Source organism: Sorex araneus, chromosome 5, assembly GCF_027595985.1.
Source record: "Sorex araneus isolate mSorAra2 chromosome 5, mSorAra2.pri, whole genome shotgun sequence".
Lineage (NCBI taxonomy): Eukaryota > Metazoa > Chordata > Mammalia > Eulipotyphla > Soricidae > Sorex > Sorex araneus.
In genome coordinates, this window is record NC_073306.1 from 24,487,161 (window position 1) to 24,509,424 (window position 22,264).

General features: G+C 38.2%; 1 protein-coding gene across 1 annotated transcript in view; it reads left to right on the forward strand.

The window, feature by feature from the left end:
• The window catches only part of FAF1 (Fas associated factor 1), a 373,466-nt gene that overhangs the window by 66,477 nt on the left and 284,725 nt on the right, over positions 1 to 22,264 (forward strand). The window contains exon 3 of the mRNA XM_055139161.1: positions 15,702 to 15,748. Within this exon, the coding sequence (XP_054995136.1) occupies positions 15,702 to 15,748 (47 nt within the window). The remainder of the gene's footprint in view (positions 1 to 15,701; positions 15,749 to 22,264) is intronic.

Below are 22,264 nucleotides of genomic sequence, written 5' to 3' on the forward strand. Positions count from 1 at the left end.
TGGTGAAACCTTCTCTTAGAAACCTTCGGATTAGGTTTCCAGATAAGATAGTTTGCTTTAACAGGGGATCAGCCCCCTAGGGGATTTATTCATTATTTTGCCACTAACAGCCTGCAGCTCACCCTTCCTCTAAATCCTTATTCTTTTTTTCCATAAATGGTACTGTGATCATGTAGTCAAGATGATTACTTTCAAAGAGGTTGGTGAGTTCATCTTTCAACCTGTCGGCTTGTTGCCTGGAAAGAGCTTTCTAGATTCATCATCTCTTGATTGATTGGCCCTTAAGGGCAGTGAAATGATACCTGGTGCAAAATGGCCAGTTATTTTTCCCACAAAGTATGTTACTATTTGGAAATTGCAGAGGAATTGCAACTGAGAACCAAATTGTAGTAAGCTACAGGAGATAGAGAGAGACAAAGAGAAGGTCATGTTTTGGTAGGCTTTCGGAGGAAATTGGGAAGGAATTTTTTTAAATTAAAGCACAGTGGTTTGCAAAGTTATTCATAGTTATGTTTTAGATACACAGTATCACAGCACTAATCCCACTACTAGTGTCAGCTTCCCTCCACCAATGTTCCCAGGTTTCCTTCCACATCTGCCCCCAACTCCTCTAGCCTGCCCCTTGACAGACACCTTTCTAAGTTCAGTTGTTAAAGGTTAGATCTCTCTCTTTTTTCTTTTTTTACATTTTTTTGTATTGAATCATCGTGAGGTATAGTTAGACTTATAAACTTTCATGCTTCTGTTTCAGTCATAAAATGTTGGAGTACCCACCCTCCGCCAGTGCCCATTTTCCACCACCAATGTTCCCAGTATCCCTCCCACCCCCTACCCCCTCCTCGGCACTCCCCCGCCCCCCTATCCCCACCCCAGCCTCTGGCAGGCGCGTTCCCTTTTACACTCTCTCTCCTTTAGAGTGTTGTGGTTTGCAGTGCAGCAGGTATTAAGTAGCTATCATGTTCAGTCTATAGTCTACTTTCAGTATGCATCTCCCAACCTGAAAGTGCCCTCCAAGCACCCTGTACTTGGCGGTCCCTTCTATATCTGAGCTGCCTTTCCCCCCAGCATGTGAGGCCAGCTTCCAAGCTGTGAAGCAGTCCTTCTGGTCCTTATCTCTACTATCCTTGGGTGTTAGTCTCCCATTCTGTTACTTTATATTCCACAATTAAGTGCAGTCCTTCTGTGTCTCTCCCTCTCTTTCTGACTCTAATCACTTAGCAGATTTCATGACTTCATCTTTTCTAACAGCTGCATAGTATTCCATTGTATAGACATACCAAAGTTTCTTTAATCAGTCATCTGTTCTCGGCCACTTCTTTTTTTTTTTTCCAGATCCTGGCTATTGTAAACAGTGCTGCAGTGAACATACGAGTGCATTTGTCATTTCTACTATACTTTTTTGCATCTCTGGTATATATTCCCAGAAATGGTATTGCTGAGTCAAATGGGAACTCAATTTCTAATATTTTGATATTCATACTGTTTTCCAAAAGGGCTGAACCTGTCGGCATTTCCACCAGCAGTGAAGGAGAGTCCCTTTCTCCCTACATCCGAGCCAACACTGGTTTTTTTTGTTCTTTTGGATGTGTTCCAGTCTCTGGTGTGAGATGATATCTCATTGTTGTTTTGATCTGCATCTCCCTGATGATGAGCATTTTTCCAAAAATGAAGAGCATTTTTTCATGTGCCTTTTGATCATTTGGATTTCTGTTTTGAGAAAGTTTCTGTTCATTTCATCGTCCCATTTTCTGATGGGGTTGGATGTTTTCTTCTTGTAGAGTTCAACCAGTGCCTTGTATATCCTTGATATCAACCCCTTATCAGATGGGTCTGACAATATCACTGTATCACTGTCATCCTGTTGCTCATTGATTTGCTCGAGTGGGCACCAGTAATGTCTCCATTGTGAGACTTCTTACTGTTTTTGGCATATCAGATATGCCACGGGTATCTTGCCAGGCTCTGCCGTGCAGGCGGGATACTCTTGTTAGCTTGCCGGGCTGTCCGAGAGGAATGGAGGAATCGAACGCAGGTTGGCTGTGTGCAACCTACCTGCTGTGCTACCACTCCAGTCCTAGTGTTTTTTCCTAAAAGGAAATATTTTGTGTGTGTGTGTGTGTGTGTGTGTGTAGGGTGGGGGGAGTCAGAGATAGTGTGATGTGTAAGAAACTGTCAGTCTCATAGTTAATAAAACAGAATTTCAACTAAAGAAAGGTAGTGAGAGACAAAGTTGGATATTATATATTGATGAGATTAGCCCAGCAAGAAGGTAAAGTCATCAATGTTATGTGTGCCAGCATAGGGGTATCCAATATACAAAATAGTTAAATAACAGACATCTAACTATTTTGCTATCAGTGTGTTTGGGGACACATTGATAGCAGCATCATAATTGTTTGTGATTTCGGCACATCACTGAAAGCAGTGGGCAAGAAATTAACAAGGAAAATAAATTAACAAGGAAATAATGGCATTAAATGAGATAATCAAAGAGGTATAGTGTAGGTATACATCTAAAGAAATGAACACAGATTTTTCTCATTGCAGCTGAAAGAAGTAAAAAGAAAAAAAGAGGAACAAACAGGACCAAAAAGATAATGAACAGAAGGAAATTAATAGCACTTTGAGTGGATATGAACAGAATCCAAGAAGACAATACAAAAGATCAGTAAAATTGGGGTTGGTGAAATAGTACAGGAGTTAAGTTACTTGCATTGCACGCTGCTGATCCTTTTTTGATCCTGCTAGCTACAGGAGTGACTTCTGAGCACTCCCAGGTGTGCCCCAAACACTCATTTTCAAATAATAAAAGATAAGAAATGAGAGCAGATTTTTTTAATTTTTATTTTTTATTTATTTTTTTTTATTTTAAATTTTTTATTGAGTCACCATGTGGAAAGTTACAAAGTTTTCAGGTTTAAATCTCAGTTACACAATGCTCGAATACCCATCCCTTCACCAGTGCACGTATTCCACCACCAAGAATCCTAGTATAGCTCCAACCCGCACCCCCACACACCTACCCCACCCACGCCCCTAGCCCCCCTACCCTTGGCCCCCCCCCCCGCCTGTGTAACTAATAAATTTCATTTTACTTTCACTTTGATTGCATTCAATATTTCAACAAAACTCACTATTATTGTTTGGAGAGTCTCTCCCCTAAAGTCAGACCTGTTGAAAAGGAATCATTAGATAATTTGTTTTCCATTGCTGAGGATGAAGAGGTATGAGGTTGAGTGACCACACTTAGCGGCCTCTCGGTTTTGGGTTTCAGTATTTTAGTAATTTAGTAACTAAAGTCCAGAGAGATATCTGCCAGAAGTTGCATCATTGCCAACTTGTACTTCTCAGTTACATTATATTCCACATATGAGTGCAATCTTTCTATGTCTTTCTCTTTCTTTCTGACTCATTTCACTCAACATGATACTTTCCATGTTGATCCATTTATATGCAAATTTCATGGCTTCATGTTTTCTGATGGCTACATAGTATTCCATTGTGTAGATGTACCAGAGTTTCTTTAACCAGTCATCTGTTTTGGGGCACTCTGGTTTTTTCCAGATTCTGGCTATTGTAAACAGTGCTGCAATGAACATAGAAATACATATGCCATCTCTACTATACCTTTTTGCCTCTCCGGGATATATTCCCAGGAGTGGTATTGCTGGGTCAAATGGAAGCTCAATTTCTAATTTTTTTTTTCAATTTCTAATTTTTTGAGAATCGTCCATATTGTTTTCCAAAAGGGCTGAACCAGTCGGCATTCCCACCAGCAGTGAAGAAGAGTCCCTTTCTCCCCGCATCCACGCCAACACCGGTTGTTTTTGTTTTTGGGGATGTGGGCCAGTCTCTGTGGTGTGAGATGATATCTCATGGTTGTTTTGATCTGCATTTCCCTGATGATTAGTGATGTGGAACATTTTCTCATGTGCCTCTGAGCCATTCAGATTTCTTCTTTAGGAAAGTTTCTGTTCATTTCATCACCCCATTTTTTGATCGGGTTGGCAGTTTTCTTCTTGTGGAGTTCAACCAGTGCATTGTATATCCTTGTTATCAACCCTTTATCGGATGGGTACTGCGTAAATATCCTTTCCCATTCTGTAGATTGTCTTTGTACTTTGGGCACTGTTTTTCTTGAGGTGCAGAGCTTCTTAGTTTGAGATAGTCCCGTTTACTTATCTCTGTTTTCACTTGCTTGGCCAGTGGCATGTCAGTTTTGAAGATACCTTTGGCTTCAATGTCATGGAGGGTTTTGCCGACCTTGTCTTCAATGTACCTTAGGGATTCTGGTCTGATGTTGAGGTCCTTAATCCATTTTGATCTGACTTTTGTACATGGTGATAGGTGGAGGTCTAAGCCCATTTTTTTGCATGTAGCTGTCCAGTTTTGCCAGCACAATTTGTTAAACATGCTTTCCTTGCTCCACTTCGCCTTTTTTGCTCCCTTATCAAAGATTAGATGGTCATGTATTTGGGGGGATGTGTCAGAGTATTCAACCCTGTTCCATTGGTCTGCCGGAGAACAGATTTTTTAAAAACGGGTTATCAATGCAAAAGATAACGCCCTTGATGGGTTCCCAAAAGAATAAAAGAAGACTGATAAAAGGAATATGAAATGAAAAAAGGTGAAGTTATCATTGATCTAGAAATACAAAGGATCATGCAAAATTATCATAAACATCTGTATGCAGACAGTTGGACAACCTTTAAATGGCAAATTTCTAGAATCATGTAGTTTGCCATGTGAAGAAGGACAAAATTAGAAGCTTGTATCATTCACTTAAATTGATTTGTTAAATAACCTGTTTTCCATGTCCAAAACTAGTATTTCCTGAAGCATTTTATGCTCTGTATTTTCTAAGTATTTTTTCCTTTAAGAATAAAAACACTAATGACTCAGCTATAGGGTAATTTCTACTTTGAGTCAGTTTGGGGAAAATAAATTTACTTTTTTAATCAGCACCATCATTTAAATTAGAGAGATAGTGAAAGTGGTGAAGGAGATGACTGAAGTGGAATGGTGGGTTTAGAAGTGTTCTGTCTAATTTTATTTGTATTTCTCTAAGTATCCCCATATAGGTATTTGACTTCATATTAAATGATTAATCACACTGGCCATTTTCATATCATTGAAAAACATATGGTTCTAGTGAGAACACGATATGGTTCAGTGCAGATGTAGACTATTGCCATCGTTCAGTACATTGGATAGTTTGTGTCTAGTTGGTGTTCTGTAGGCTTAGGAGTTCTGTGCAGATTAGAGAGTTCTAGGAATAACCTTATTGGTGTTAATAGTTAAACTCTCTCATGTCTTCTGACCTCCTTTTCATGCAAACACCTTAACATTGTTCTCCATACAGAAGTATAAGTGCATTGTTCTCTGTTTCTAAAATAGTTTGTGACTCAAAAAACTATAATAAACTTTAGTATTGCTAGTATCATTACAGAGATTTTTAGCTGATAGATCTGAAACTCAAAAATTAACCCTTTTCTTTGTTATTTATTTATTTATTTATTTATTTGAAGAAGTACCCCCTTCGAATTGCATTGTGTTAAAAATTACAGAACTTCTGAGTTAGAGAGATTTAAGTTTGAATGCTATATTGTGATCTTGGCTGCATTGGTTAATTCCACACAGTGTTATTCTCCTTATCTTCAGCATATTTCAGAGAATAAGGATAAAATGAAACAGATGAAATATAATATAATTCATGTATAGTGATATATATATCGTATATAGCACATGACAATTTCTTTTCCTGTTCATTCTCTCTTAAGATCCCAAAAGAGGACTGATTTATTAATTTATTAATTACATTTAACACTTTCATTTAGAAATTCACCAGAATATATTTTTTAGAACATTTACTATATTTAAAGCTTTCTTCTTAGTGCTGGGAAAAAAGCAATAAACCAAAGAAATGTGTCCCTGCCATCCTGGGGCTTATATTTTCATAGTGGAAGACAAATAATCAAGGATATAAATAAGTAAAATTGTTCAGTTTGTGTCAGTGGAAATAAGGGAAAAATAATACAAGGAGGAGGAAAATATATTTTAGGAGTCTGGAAAATGTTTTTAAAGATGGCAGGTAACAATTGAATGTAGACTTGAGGAAAGGAATTAGTGAGTAGTGAGCTATGCATCAGTGGAGGCAGGAACATTTTAAGCGAGGGAATGAGTAACACAAGATTCTTATCTGAAAATTGGATCTAGCATTTTTCAGGAACATTAAGGAGACAAGATTGGCTCTGGAAAGGAGGGAGAGTGAAGCTCCAGTACAATAATAAGTGGGAAAGGATGAAACATCTTATTGATTTTATCTTTTCATTTCAAAGTAAAAGTCAGTGGAAGATTTTGATCATAGTCTCCAGCTTAGATTGAAGGTTTTCTATGGCCACTGTGATAAGAATACAATAAAGGTGAACAAGGATAAAGCAGGGAAATCAGTTTGGAGACTATTGGAGTAAAGAAAGACAGAAGATGGATACTCAGACTAGAATAGAAGGAGTAAAATGTGACCAAAGTTTGGATATATTTTAACAATTCAGAAATGAGAATTTGCTAATGAATTAGGGAAGGAGGTAATTCCAGGTGATTTGACTCTACCATTAGGAAGAAGATCATTGCCACTTAATTAAGATCTAGACTTTTTATTTTCTGCTTACCTTCCTTCCTTTCCTTTTTCCTCCCTCCATTCTTTCTTCCCTTCCTTCCTCCTATTCTTCTTTCTCTTGGTTTCTCTAGATTTTGGGGCTGTACATGTGTTATCCATAATACCTACACAATTTGTTTCACAGAGTAATTGCAATTTACTTTTCTGAACTAATTGAGTTTAAACATCCATTGGCCTAAAAATGGAGGCATTTATATTTAGAACTACCAGTAAAAAATACAGTAGTGGTTTCCTTATGTTGTTGCTTATGATAGGAAGCAGATCTGGCTTATTGACTTTGGTCTAGAAGTTTTACCTGGAATTCTGCAGTATATTACCTCAGTAATCGTTCAAACTGCTATCCTTCAGATATTTCAGGTTTTGGTTGCAAATTGAATCTGTAAAAGGCAGATTACTTCTCCCTTTTCTCTTCCCACATTAGAGTATTTGGCAGTTGTTTTGGCTGGACAGAAATGTGAGAGGTTAAGTTGGCCTTTATGTGATGCTGACTAAAGTCTACGTTTGTTAAGTGGGAGTGGGAGTGGGCAAAGAACCTATAGAAGGGAAGCAAGTTCTTCCCTTTACAAACCTTTATTGCATTATGGTTTAGTATTTGAGATCTTGGCTGTCAGTTCTCTCTCTTTCTCTTTCTCTGTCTCTCTCTGTCTGTCTGTCTCTCTCAATTGTTTTCCTTCAATAGATGTTTATTTTAGAAGGGTGAATCTTTCAGGCATCTTTAGTCTTATGATCTCTCTCATATTCCTTGTCTTTAATCTGTTCTGCACAATCTTCATTCTGCCTGTTGGGCCGTTTTGATAGCTTCTTGGAAGGGTTCTGTGAAAATTTTTTGGTGTGTGTGTGTGTGTGTGTGTGTGTGTTTGACCAAAAACAGATTGTGGAAAGGAACAATTACATTTCTAAAGTTCTCTTTTCTGTTATATTTCCCCGAAAAAAATCAAACTAGGATTTATTAATGCCAAATACTTGGCTGTTAGGAGCTATTTGAGCATTGGCAATTGAAATTCTGTTTTCTTTCTTCTTTTTTCTTTTCTTTTTAGTTATTTATATTGAATCACCCTCAGATATATAGTTACACTGTTGTTCATAATTGAGTTTTAGTCATACAGTGTTTCAACACCATCCATTCACCAGTGCACATTTCCTGCCACCAATGACCAATGTCCTCAATTTCTCTCCTGCCTACCTCCCCCTACCTTGCCCCTGCCTGCAACCCTTCCTCTATGGAACACACTTCTCTCTATCTCATTTCCTTTTTAGGCACTGTAGTTTGCAGTACTGTTACTGAAAGGGCATCATGCATATCAAGTTGCCTCCTTGCATTCTTCTTTTTTTATAAATTTTTTCTGAAGGGGAGGTTACTCCAAAGTGGTGTTCTGGATGTGTGGGAGCCAGTGATTTTTAGCAAACAGATTCAATGGTTCAGTGAGATGTCGTGTTGCTCAAACCCTGTGGTGCTGTTGCGGGGGTTTATTTGGGCCTTCCTGCCATGCTCAGTGATATCCAGGGCCATACCTCTTGGTGACCAGGGGGCCTTGTTGGCTGCACCTGGTGTTGCTTAGGGGATCATACCATCTAGTGCCAGGGATCATATTGGTGTCAGCTGCATGCAGTAGAACACAAATCATAGACTACTGAATATGAATTATATAGCCTTTTCCACTTTCTTGACAATGACATGAAGGGGCTGGGGAGAGAGCTTAAAGACTGTGCGCATGTTTCACATGCACGAAGCTCTGGTGATAAAGATATAAAAAGATATAAATAAAGATATAAAAAGAATGTATAAATATTAGTGTTTGCATGCCCTCTACTTTATATTTATTTTTATCAATACTAGTAAATTCTCTTACCTGAAGAATTCTCTAAAGGTAATACTGTATTAAAAACTTCATTAATATATATATGCATATATATATATATATATATATATAGCCATAGTTAGTTTATATTGAAACTCTGAGTGGGATTTTTATTAGGCTCTATTATGTAGGCATGATCATTTACTTTGGGGGCAGGAAAGTGGTTGGGGTATACCCAGTAGTACTCAAGGCTTTTTCCTGGCTTTGTGCTCAGGGGTCATTTCTGGTAGTGCTTGGGGAATTATATGTGGTGCTCTGGATTGAACCAGGGGAGTTATATGCAAGGCAAGTGCCTTAACTTCTATACTTTCTGATTCCATGATCATTTATTAACTTAGGGAGTAAGGATGGAAAATGCTAATCTCATCATTGCTTGTTCTCTCTGGTGACTAACCCCATCTGAAGCTATCAGTAGCCCAAGAAATCTTATGAGAAACCTTAGTTATGATGATTAAAATTTTTCCATAAACGTCTCAGTTATTAGATGTTATTGACTAAGGAAATGTGAGCAAACATTTAAAAAACCAAGAATACATGAAACTGGATAGTTTCTCCACTGAGGAAAAATAAAAACACACTATATTGGAACATAAGACCTTCTGCTGAGTGGGAGAAAATATCCTCTTAGCTCACATCTGACAAAGGGATAATATTCAAGATTTCTAAAGCACTTAAAAAAACTTAACAGCAGAAGAAACCAACAACCCCATCCATAATTGGGACAGGAGTTAAATAGACACTTCCTCAGAGAAGACATACTATGGCCAATAGGGCTATGAAAAAGTGTTCTTTATCACATTATCGGGGAATTCTGTGGCTTGTTTCCCCAGAAAAATTATGGAAACTCCTAAAAAATTAAAAAGTAGAGCTTGTTTTATGACTGAGTGATTCCACTTCTGGGCATCTACTCCTAGAGCAAAAAGCCATTCATTTGAAAGCATATTTGCAATTCTGTGTTAACTGCAACACTATCCAAAATCACAGTAGTCAAAGTCAGGAAACAACTCAGTACCCAAGAACAGATTAGTGGGTAAAGATGTGGTTTGTTTACACAGTGGAATACTATTCAGCAATAAAAAAAGATGAACTTTTGCAGTTCACTGCAACTTGTAACTGAAGGGTGTTATGCTGAGCTAAACAAATACTGAATCTTCTTACTCATATATGGATTATAAAGAAACATGGTAACGACCTTGAGAGTTTGAGGATAGAATTGAGACTGCTAAATGTGTGGGGGAGGTCTTGTGTAGGATAACATTTGTTTGTCCTTTCTGCCTTGCCACAGGGAGCTTAGGTTTATTGGGTTGCTCCCATCACAGTGTTCCCAGTCCTCTGTGTTTATTTGTAACTTCTTTCTTTGTGCTCTGTTAACTTGTAAGTATTGTTTTTCTCTTCTCCTTAAGTCCTTTGCATAGTTAATTCAGAGCAATGTCCTTTTTGTATGGGCACAAGAAGACAGTGCTATGCTTTTGTAACATGGTAGTTAATTGACTCCAGATGGTACCTCCAGGAATTCTGTTCTCTCAACCTAAGTCTCAGTCGCCCTTACTTCCTAGCACCCCCAAAGCAGGGTCCCGACAAGGGACTGGATGGACCCAGGGCAAGCGGTGAGCTATGTGCTACCCTGACATCAAAATGGGCCTGGCCAAAGTGCCATAATGCTTAACTATAAGTTAAGAGCTTGGTCATGGACAAATGCTGTCATGATCCAAAAAGCAATAACTAGATTCAGACCCTACTAGAGTTAGGAATGATTAATCCTGCCTGAGCACTGTAGTCTGAGTCGGTGGTGAGATGTTCCCAGGAGAGCCACCCTACAAGCTCAATGCTCTTACAGTGTCTATACAAAATAACTAATGTTAAGATGTTAATTAAGTTATTGGACTAAGGAGAGCAGAAACACCCCTAAGTGGTATTTTGCCCTTGAGCAGAGAAGGGCTTTTGATATGTTGATTTTGCTGTCTGCCAGGGTGGGGTGTGGTGGCTACCCACAATAGGGGAGTTGGAGAGAGATGAGAGAGTGACCAAGGCAGCAAGACTGAGCGCTGAGAGACTAGCAGGGGGGGGGGGGTGGACAGAGGGAAAAGAATGTAGGGGAAGAATTCAGGAGCAGGCACATGGACAGATGCGAGCAAGGCTGCGAGAGAGAGTGTGGAGAGATGAGCGAGAGACAGGAGAAGAAGGGAATGAGGGGCAGTGTGAGGCTAGAATGAGGGGCTTAGGGAGACTGGGGAGAATAGAATAAAGGGCAACTGATCATCAACCGGCTTGGCCCTCGCTTCCTTCTTCATCCACCCATGGCCTGGGCTGCCCCGGTGGGGGAGCAGCCTGAGCCCACCGAACCCTAGTGGCCAGAGGAAGAGCTGCTGGGGCTCTCCCTAGCCGCCCCAGAGAGTGAAACAGTCTTGAGAGGGGACTTAAAGACAACGGTGGAAGAGGAATGTTGGTTCTCTGGTGGTTGTTGTGGTGTGGGAACATTGCATTCCTGAAATATTAATATTCAAAATATTTTAAATTATAGTGCATGTAAGTTTCAAATAAAAAAAGGTGATGGGCACGCATACGCAGGACTCATTTGGTGTCCAACAGCCACCTCCCCAGGGTGGACATGGGCAAGGGACCCAGGGAGCAGAGAAACAGGAACCAGGCCCCGGGCTGGTCCATTGTGAGTTTATATCTCTCTCCTCCCTGGCATGGCGTAGTTCGATCTCTCCCTTTACTGTGCAAGCATAGTCATTCGTTTTGGTCATAGCCCAAGTCATCAGAATTCCATCATCCTAGTCTCCTTGTAGACCTCAAAGTTCACTCCTTCGTTATATATCCTCTTCTTCGTGTCAATGTCTCAACATAGTCTTATAATCCTCTACTTTCAGTCATTGTCATCTAGTCTCAAAGTCTCCAAAGTCTCAGTTCTCCTCCTCGGTCTTCAACATCTCGTCCTCATGTCTACTCCTCAGCATTTATTCCTCAGCATCTATCTAGTCCTGAGTTTCTCGTCCCCAACATCTAGTCTTCAACATCTTCAGCATATGATTCCAGACCATAGGGAAATCATGAAGGGTGGGATACAAAGGTGGGGTTGAACATTATTATAACAACAAAGAGAGGTAAAGCCTCTTCTTCAGGAGATGAACTCAAGGACAAAATCTACAGGGGATTAATTCAAGGACAGAATCTTATCTGAGGGTTCAGCACTCCAGATTTCTAGGAGATCCACACAAGGGCGGGATTCCACCCAGGGTGTATTGCTTTCTCTTTTTCCTCAGCTAGTAATCCATTTAAGCAGTCATAGTATATTTACTTCTTATAATATTTCTAACAATGTCATTTTGTATGAACACAGTAAGAGATATATTAAGCTTAAAGGTTGGCTCTTCCTGGGGACATCTCGCTGTGTATTCCAGACCACAGTCCTCAGGCCAGGTTAGTCTTTTCTAACCCCAGCAGGTCCTTATTCAGTTACTTCTTTCTGGGTTGTGACAGACTTTGTCCATGACCGTGCTCTTAACTTAACTTATAGTTAAGTATTATGGTGCTTGGCCCATTTCGATGCCAGGATAGCTCATAGCTTGCCCTGGGTCTATCCAGTCTCTTTTCAGGACCCTGCTCTTGGAGCACTAGGAACTAAGGCCAACTGAGGCTTAAGTAAATATGGATGCCCAGGAGTAAATATTATTTTGGAGTTGATTAACTCCCATGTTACATAGCATAGCATCAACTCTTCCTGTGTCTATACAAAAGGAACATTGCTAAGTAAACCACGCAGATGATATAAAGGAAAGAGAAAAGCAAAATACGATTATTAGTGCCTGATGGAATTGGGTGTGCCTCAGTTGCACTGTTGTGGGAGTGACTCAATAAACCTTAAGCTCCCTGGGAAAGAGCAAGGGCAACCCAATATTATCCAACAGGTGCCTAATTTTTTATTTTTAAAGTTGCAATGAATGGGAAACTGTAGTATGCCAAACATATTTTCTAAATCTCTTACAAAGAACTTGGTGCCTTTAATGAAGAAAAAGACTCATTTTTTTTGTTGTGGATGTAGTTTTCGTTCATTGTATAGAATAAGAAGCTGGGACCCAAGGGGTTTTAGTGAATAAAGAATTTACTGAGATCATCAAATTAACAAATGAGTCTAGATTTAAACCTTGGATTTTTTTAATCTTTAGTGTTCTTTCTCTAAACCTTGGCATTCCTTAGTGAAAATTTGAACAAAAGTTTTCTAGATATTGGTATTTTTTTTTCTTTTCCAAGGTTATAGTATATTCTCTTACATTTTCTAATTTTTAGCAAAGGAGATATTTGTGGAACCTTTGCTGTCAGCAGAATAGGAATAACAGACGTGGCACTGGGCAGAAAGATGCTTCCACTGAATTTGTGGCTTTGTGAACTAATTTTAGTGTTTAATTCAAGGCTTATGAACCTTAGAGTTGTCAGGGTTCTCTGGTATTCACTGTCTGTTTTTATTTTGCTTTCTATTGCTCTTGGGCCACACCTGGCAGTGTTTAGGGATTGCTCCTGGCTCTGCTTAGGGCATCATGTGTGGTGGTGGGGATCAAACCTGGGTCTGCCACATGCTGGCAAGTGCCCTGCCCGCCATCTCTCTGGCCCAGTCCATTGTCTGTCTTAATCTCTGGATTTCTTTGTTTTTCCCCAGTAGAGCATTACAGTTCACAACATTTATATCAATAATCATACAATCTACTTTATTCCCATTCAATAATAAAACATTGTAAACTTGACCCACCTCTGGCAAATATTTAAGTTAATGTTTCACAGAATACAAAAACTCCTTTAGGTAACTGATTTCCAGACAGCTGATAAAATATTGAAATGTTAGCTTTTTAAAAATCTTTTTCATTTTGATGTGGATATGGATAGGGAAGGGGAGGAAATAAGTCATTATGATGCAAAGGAAAATTTGGAAAGGTGTTTTTTCCTCTAGATAATTTTATCTGTTAGTCTTCAAATGAACTGCCGACAGTTCAGCATACAAGTTCAGCTACCTGTTCAAAAACATCCACATCATCCAGCTACTTGATTAAAAAACATCCACATCATCAGCTGTGTATTTAGTAATTGGTGACTTGTTACCTTAGAGACCTCTTGCCAGGATTTCATTTTAAAAAGGCAACTTCCCCGGCAGTGCCTTTCTTCTTTTGTAACCTCAATATTATCATAGTGGTATAGTTAATCAAAGATCTCCTATATTAAATGTTTGTTTCGTTAAGAATAATGATTTTAACACAAATGAATAAATTCAACTTCTGAGATGTTTTAAAGTTTTTTTTTCTGTTAAAAATTAAAAATAATTTAAATCACAATGAATTGCAGAGTTAAAAGTTATTTATGATTGAGCGTCTGGCTTACAATGTTCCAACACTAATCCCTTTACCAGTATCCCCTTCCCTACACCAATATCCCCAGTCTCCTTCCAGCTCCTTAACTTGCCTCTATGACAGTTACTTTTTCTTTCTCTTTTTTGTCTTCGTTTTAGGCACTACGGTTTACAATGCTGTTCCTGATAGCATAGCATGCATGACATATTCCCTGCTCTTTATTTCTCTTGTCTTTGGGGTTTAGTTATCCCCCTACATGATTCTTTATATCCCGCATATGAGTGAGGGCATTCTGTGTCTATCCTCACTCTAACTCATTTCACACTTCACTCATCATGATACTCTTCAGATGCCTCCTTGTATCAACAATTGCATGACTTTGTCTTTTCTTAGGATGGAGCGATAGCTCAGCAGGTAGGGCATTTGCCTTGCAAGCGGCTGACCCAGCTTCATTTCTTCCGTCCCTCTCGGAGAGCCTGGCAAGCTACCGAGAGTATCCCGCCCGTATGGCAGAGCCTGGCAAGCTTCTCATGGTGTTTGGATATGCCCAAAACAGTAACAACAAGTCTCACAATGGAGACGTTATTGGTGCCTGCTCGAGCAAATAGATGGACAATGGGAAGACAGTGACATTGACAGTGTCTTTTCTTAAGGCCAAGTAGTATTTCATTGTGTAAAATGTACCATAGTTTCTTTATCCAGTCATCTATTCCTGGGCACTTGGGTTTGTTCCAGATTTTTGGCTATTGTGAATAGTGGTACAGTGAACATAAAAGGGCAGAAGTCTTTTCTTCTTTTTTTTTTTTTTTGTGCCCTTGTGGCATATTCCCAGGTGTGGAATAGCTAGGTCCTATGGAAGCTCAATTTCTAGCTTTTTTTGAGGAGTGTCTATATTGTCTCCAAAAAACATTGGACCAGTATACATTCCCACAGCAGTGAATAGGGTGCCCCTTCCCCCACCCCACATTCATATCAACACTGGTTGTTGTTCTTTGTGATGAGTGTCAGTCTCTGTAGTGTGAGGTAGTATCTCATTGTTCTGATTTGCTTTTCTCTATTAGTGATTTAGAGCATTTTTTCATATGCCTTTGGCCAGTTGTACTTCTTTAAAGAAGCTTTTATTCTCTTCTCATTTTTGAATGAGATTGGGTATTTTTTTCTTGTAAAGTTCTGCCAGTGCTTTACATATTAAAAAAAATTACATATATATATATATACACTTTTGTTGAGTAAAGCAAAGTACTTTTATTTAAAGGAATTTACTTAGAGAAATGTGAGGGCAGAGAAAAAGAGAGAGATACTTATTCAAGAGAAAGCATTGGGCTTCTCCAGAGGGGGATGGGCTGCTACTTTTAAAATTTATCATTGTTGATTTTCTGTTTGTGATTTTTTTTCCCTTCTTGCTTTTCACTGTAAGGAAAATTATTAGTATTATTGTAAGGTATTATTTTTACTTATTATAAGATTTCTAACTATTGGTTTTTTTGAATGTTTTACTTGATAAAGGGGTCATACCTGGTCATACTTGACTCTGTGCTCAGGGAACCATACTTGAAAAAGGGATTAAGTTTTTTATGATCTAAGATTTAGGGTTACTGTATATCAATGCATATTTAAACTTTTCCAAACTATAATTTACTGTAGTGAAGTAAAAGAACATTTAATAGTGAATGTTCTTTTTATTATTAAAAGGAACATTCCGCATTTTGTTTAAATAATGTTTAAAATATGCTTATTTCCCTTTATAGCATTTTTTTTTACCCTCTTTTACTCCCCAGAATATTTTTCTGTTTCCTAAAATTGCCTTCTCTGTCCTTCTGTTTGCAGGCAGCTATCAATGGTGTAATACCCCAGGAAAATGGCATTCTACAAAGGTATGTTATAAGGTGCTTAATGGTAAGATAATGTATCACTGTATCACTGTCATCCCATTGATCTTTGATTTACTGGAGCGGGCACTAGTAATGCCTCTATTCCTCTTAGCCCTGAGATTTTAGCAGCCTTTCCTTACTCGTCTTTCCCAATGATTGGAGGCTCTTTCAGAGTCAGGGGAATGTGACCCATCTTTGTTACTGTATTTGGCATATGAATATGCCATGGGGAGCTTGCCAGTCTCTCTCGCGTGGGCAGTAAACTCTCGGTGGCTTACAGATTCTCCAAGACGGAGAACTAGGCTATCAGATGTACCGGAAGCTTGGTTTTATAGTCTCTGGATGTTGGCCGTTGATGGGATTACACAGTACCAGGGGTGGGGGGGGGCAGTTTCTGGATGTGAACAAGCCTCATGCTCTGATCGGGATTGGGCCTCTTCTACCCAGATTCCCCATTTTCCAGTAGCTAGGCAGTCACACCCAGAAACTGCACTGCCGCCCCCATGCCGTGCAATCACATGAGCAACCAGCTTCCAGAGACTATAAAACCAAGCTCCTGGAAGAGAGCAACGTAGAGTCTCTTGCCCCCTTGCCTGGCTGTCTTCATTGGGGCCCCTCGGAGGGGGCGGGTTGAGTTTCCCTCCCCGCTCTTAGCAGAGTGCCGGCAGTTGAAGACCTCCGGAACCCAGCTACAGTCATGCTCAAGGCCACTCTCCAAGATGATCATCATCCTGTTGATCTTTGATTTTCTTGAACAGTCTCAGTAACGTCTCCATTTGTCCTAGCCCTGAGATTTTAGAAGCCTCTCTTTACTTATCCTTCCCAACAGTACCACATTGGAGGCTCTTTCAGGGTCAGGGGAATGAGATCCATCATTGTTACTGGATTTGGCATATGAATGTGCCATGAGCAGCTTACCAGGCTCTCCCATAACTTGCAACTATAGTTTAGTAAATCCTCAGATAAGGACTTAAAGTCATCATGGTGATTTACAACAATTTTCATAAATTTTCTTTTACTAAATTATTTTTGTTCATTCCATTAGCCATTGAATGATTATATAAAGCAATATAAAAGCATTATAAAATAAATTATTGTGGGCCTGCTAGGGAGGCAGGCTTAAGGAGTGGTTGGGGAAATGAATAAAATGGTGGAGGGAAGGTGACAATGATGGTGGGTTGGTGTTGGGATATACTCTGGTTTCTCTTCAGATTGCATAAATATATATAAAAACGATTGTTACTACTTTTATTTACCTGTTTGATAAAGCTTTTTTTTCTTCTTTTATTCTGTTTTTTTTTTTGGCCACACCCAGTGGTGATGTTCAGGAGTTACTCCTGACTGCATTCTTCTGGCTGCTTGTAGTATATGGGATGCTGGTGATCAAATCCTAGTTGAGCGCATGCAAGGCAAATGCCATCCCTGCTGGACTATCTGTCTGGCTCCTTTATTTTAATTTTAACAAAGCTTTTCAAAGTTGTCTATAAATTAATAAGATAGAAGGAATTTGGATCCTTTTAAAAACTGTTGATAAAAAAGAGACTTGGCTCAGACCTAAGCACAATTATCATCTGTCTATCTAGGCTTTGTTTATAAAAATAGCTTATTAGTCTTCCCCTCTCTTTTGGTTTCTAACTTAAGAATATGATAACTTGGCAATTTGAGTAAATCCCTAAAAAATAAAATTCCTCAGAGTATTAAATTGTTTTACCTGAGGAATTCAGTGTTAACATGTGGAATGCTTTTTGTGGTTTGTGCCATTTTCTTGCCAGAAGGTAAAATTGGAAAACTTTTAATAATTACAAAATAGTTCTTTAAATTTAAGATAAGTTTATAATTCTTTCTTACAATTTGAAGACTATGTCTGGAATAATAAAGTACCATATTCCATTCCAAATATAGTTTAATTTCTTAATTTCCTCACTCTCCCTTCCTCTCAACTCAAACTTTGGCTTATGTTTTGGTGTCTGGGATTTCTAAGTCACTGGAGCATATTCTGCTAAGTGCAGACGAAGCTAACAGAAACAGCAGAGCAAGAGCAAATTTGGTTGTTTTGGAGAGGAAAAAAAGAACTATTGCAAAAATTTTTTTAAAAAATCACTACCTGCTGTTCTATCACTCCAGCCCCAAACTATCAGAATTTTCCACAAAGTAAATGCAACTAATTTTCAGAGTCTGTACTAATTTTTTTTTTTTGGTACCAAATTTATTAATGGTTCATGTTTTTGGTTTTAAATCATTCAGTTGTATTGAAACCTTGGCTAGAAGGTAAGTTAAATAATTATAGAAACTTATTCATGATTTTTTTTTTTGATCTTGGTTTAGAAAGTTTTATACGCTAAATATGGATCCAGTTTTATTTTTGAGTAAATGTTATTCTGCTTTAGGTGCCAAAATTTTTTACTTGTTCAACTCTTGTGGATTCAGCTGCTCTGTTTTGAGTACATATTGGATATTTCTTACAATTAATAGTATTTGCTGTTGGTGAACTGTGTAAATTCCCTCCTCCCTGCTTAAATAAGTTGTCCTTCTTGCCACAAATGATTCTTTTTTTTTTTTTTTTTGCTTTTTGGGTCATACCCAGTGATGCTCAGGGGTTACTCCTGGCTTTGCATTCAGAAATCAATCCTGGCGGTGTTCAGGGGACCATATGGGATGCTGGGAATTGAACCTGGGTCGGCCGCGTGCAAAGCAAAAACCTTACCCGTTGTGCTATTGTTCCAGCCCCACAGATGATTCTTTTTACTTACTATATTTTATGACCAGATAGTCAGTTGAATTGATTTTTAATTATTAATATTTTGGGTTTAACTTTCATTGAAATGGATTTTTTTTTGTTAAACTAAGCAATGATTCATATATCCATAAAAGCATACAAGGATGTCTGTTCTATCTAGTAATACTCTTCACTTTGTAATTTAGCTTTCAAATCACGTGGATTTGAAATAAACTGAAAATCTTTCTTATTTATCTACTGAAAATGAAAAAGGACTCTTTGTTCTTTGTTACAGGCTTAACACAAAGTAGAAGATACAATGCTAGGAATGGTATATGTAGGCAGTTAAGTGGTTCTTTGTTTTATATGTTCATTATAGAAAAGTTAAATGTAATCTGTGAATACAGTTGACTTTCAACCACTCCATATGTTGATGGAGAAAAAAAAGAGCTACTTTAAATTAATATGGGCTGGAGCAATAGCACATCAGATAGGATGTTTGCCTTGCACGCGGCCGACCCGGTTCAATTCCTTGTCCCTCTCAGAGAGCCTGGCAAACTACCAAGAATATCCCGCTGGCATGGCAGAGCCTGGCAAGCTACCCGTGGCAATTCGATATGCCAAAAACAGTAACAAGTCTCACAATGGAGACATTACTGGTGCCTGCTCTAGCAAATCAGTGAGCAATGGGATGACAGTGACAGTGACTTTAAGTTGTTATTTAAAAACATGATTTCATAAAGTAAAGGACTTACTCTCTGTACTTAGTTAGCCACATAACCCGCGGCCCCTTTTTCTTTTATAGCTTTTCTTGAACTGGTTTTTACATGATTTTAAAAGTGGGAATATGGTTTATACATATCCACAATAGTTTAAGTCAAATAAAATTAACATTAAAAATGCTTATGTCATTGTGTTTGACAGATGACATATTTTGCCCTATTTTGTTTTCATTTCAAACATTAAGAGATAATATTCATATTTCGTTGATGGGGAAAACTCAGACATAGAGTTGTCGCAGACTTTCCCAAGGTCATAAATGTAGTAGGTGGTGGAATCAACCTTGTTTTATTTTAAAGTAGTTCTTAAAATAATTTTTTATTTTTTAAAACTTATTAGTCAAGGTCACTGATCGAGATAATCCAAACTTTAATTGTAAGAATTTTTTACAGTTAAAAAAAATTGGGATATAATGCATGTTTATACCATACTTTGTTTCTAAAATTTTAATTTTAGTTATAAATGAGTAAAGGCAGATATTATTATCTCTCATTTTACAAGTAGAGAGAATAAGGCATAAAGTGTCTTGGTCCAGATGAAACAACATGATGTTGATGGAGTCAGAAATATAAGCAAGTCTGCCTCATACTCCAAGACTAATTTATATTAAAAATAGTATATTTCTAATATAACAGACATGTGAAGTGTATGATTTATGTAGTTTTTAACACAAAGTATTCAGTCAAATATTTAACATGTGCATGTATATATATACATTGTCAGTATAATATTTTATTTATTCAACATATTATTCAGAGCCTTTAAAATTATTTTTGTATATAATTATTATAAGAAGGAAGTACTGGTTGTAGAAGCATGTTATTAGAGAGCAGGTCCCTATGTTTTCTAAAATTTTTATGAATTAATAGTGTAATTTTCCTTATTGACATAGTGGGTGGTATTTATCAACATATTTATTGTATGACCTAGTTAGGTGGACTGTAGTTTTTTTTCTACCATTGTTTAATACATTGAGATTACTGAAGAGGACTTGTTTTCGAACTGTGACCTTTTCTGCTTTTAGAATATATACATATTTCTGGTTCTGAGAATCCCCATTTTGACCAGTAGAATTTTATTATCTTTCCTGACGCACATTTAAATGAGTTGCATTTTTATCCTAAAGACATTTATATATTTTTAACATACTTTTATTTGTATTCAACTTAAAATTTGAAACAACAGGGGCCTGAGATAGTATCAGGGCCTATTTTTTGCGCCCCACCTCCCTCCAGCATCCCTGGGTGTGATTTTGGTCCCACCATTCCCAGTCCTACTGTGTGGTTGCTGACACCTGAGGGTCCAAGCAGCACTGCATCCTCAGGATCTATTATTGAACTTGTGGCTAGGTTGGTTGTTTATCATTGGGAGTGACCCTGGGGTTCCCTGAGCAGGTTTGGGAGCCCACTTCACTCCCTACCCTCCCCCAAAAAGTAGGGGAGAGAAAAGAATCAAAGTTGAAACTACTGAAGCAAAATTGAGACAGGTGATGAATTTATGCTTTTTCTTTTTTGCTTTCCAAGCGTCTGTATTGTTAATAGACTAAAGTTAAGGGGGAAAGAATACCTCTTTTCGTTGAAGTTAGATCTTAAATAGGTTTCTCTGCAGTTTTCCATACGAATCAGGAGTTTCAAAAAAGAAATTAACAAAAATGAACATTGAGTCATATTATAGGTTAATAATATTCAGCGATAAAAAATCTTTACAAAATTTATTTTATTTAATTTTGACCTTTTGGGTCACACCCAGCTTGCTCAGGGCTTACTCCTGGCTCTGCACTCAGTAATTACTCCTGGCAGTGCTTGGGAGACCATCTGAGAGACCAGGGATCGAGTCTGGGTTGGCTACGTGCAAGGCAAGTGCCCTATCTGTTGTAGTATTGGTTATGTCTGGAAAATCATAACAAGACAGATCAAACACGTACTATTGATATGGCATCCAGATATTTATTTTAAAACAAAGTTTTGGTGTTCCCATTGGTGATTCTTAGCCAGAAGGGCTGTTTATTCAGCAGCTCAGGCCCTGCAGTAGCTGGAGATACCCAGACCATTCTGGCAGTGCTGGTCGCAAAACAGCTTTTTTTTTGGCGGGGGCGAGGGGGTCTTTGGACCACATCTGGTGGTGCTGAAGGCTTACTCCTGGCTTTGTACTCAGAGAAACACATGGGGTGCTTCTGTGTCCCTGGTCCTCCTGAGCATCACTTGGGAGCACCCCTCTTAAAAATAAAAGCTTGCAGATCCCCTTTCTAATATCTTTATCAGTGTTCTGGTGCAATATCTTCTGGGACTTCATGGATAATCTAGAAGGGTTATGTGTATATTAAGGTTCAACATTAAATTTATTTGAGTATTTTTATTTTTAAAAATCTCCAGATTTCTAGATTATGACAAGAAAGTTTGGCTGTTTCATTCTTACTAAATTTAGACTCCTTTGGACTTTAGGCTTCATTTAGTCACCAAACAATTGTTTGGTGTACTTTAGTTGCTTATGTAAATCTGTTACATTTTGCCCTATCCAAAATTTGATTTTGGTACCTAGTTCGTAGACTTTTGTTGTTTTAATTTCTCTATCTTACTATTTTGAGGTATAAGTTATCGACTCAGTAAAACTGTTTTATAGAGTAATCCTAGCTTTGATTTTAATGATGGTTGGGGTCGATTTTGAGATTAGGCATTCCCTTTCAGGTCAGCTGACTCAGTGAAAGTATTAATAGTTTTCAAGCAAGAGAAGGCTAATCTTTTTAGTCATGGGAGGAGGAACTATTTCTATTTACAAAAGAAGCTTAGCAGTACTCCAGAGGCTAAAGATTTTAATCTCAATTTGACTTCATTCATATATTCCCATTCCACATCTTATAGTCCCATCCCATTCCTTATAAAATAGCACCTTAACTTTAACAAACTTTAGAAAAGACAGGCTACCTTGCATGCAGCCAACCTCTGGTTTGATCTCTAGCACTGCATATGGTTCCCTGACTATTGCCAGGAGTTATCCTTAAGTACCATTAAGAGTGGTCCCTGCCT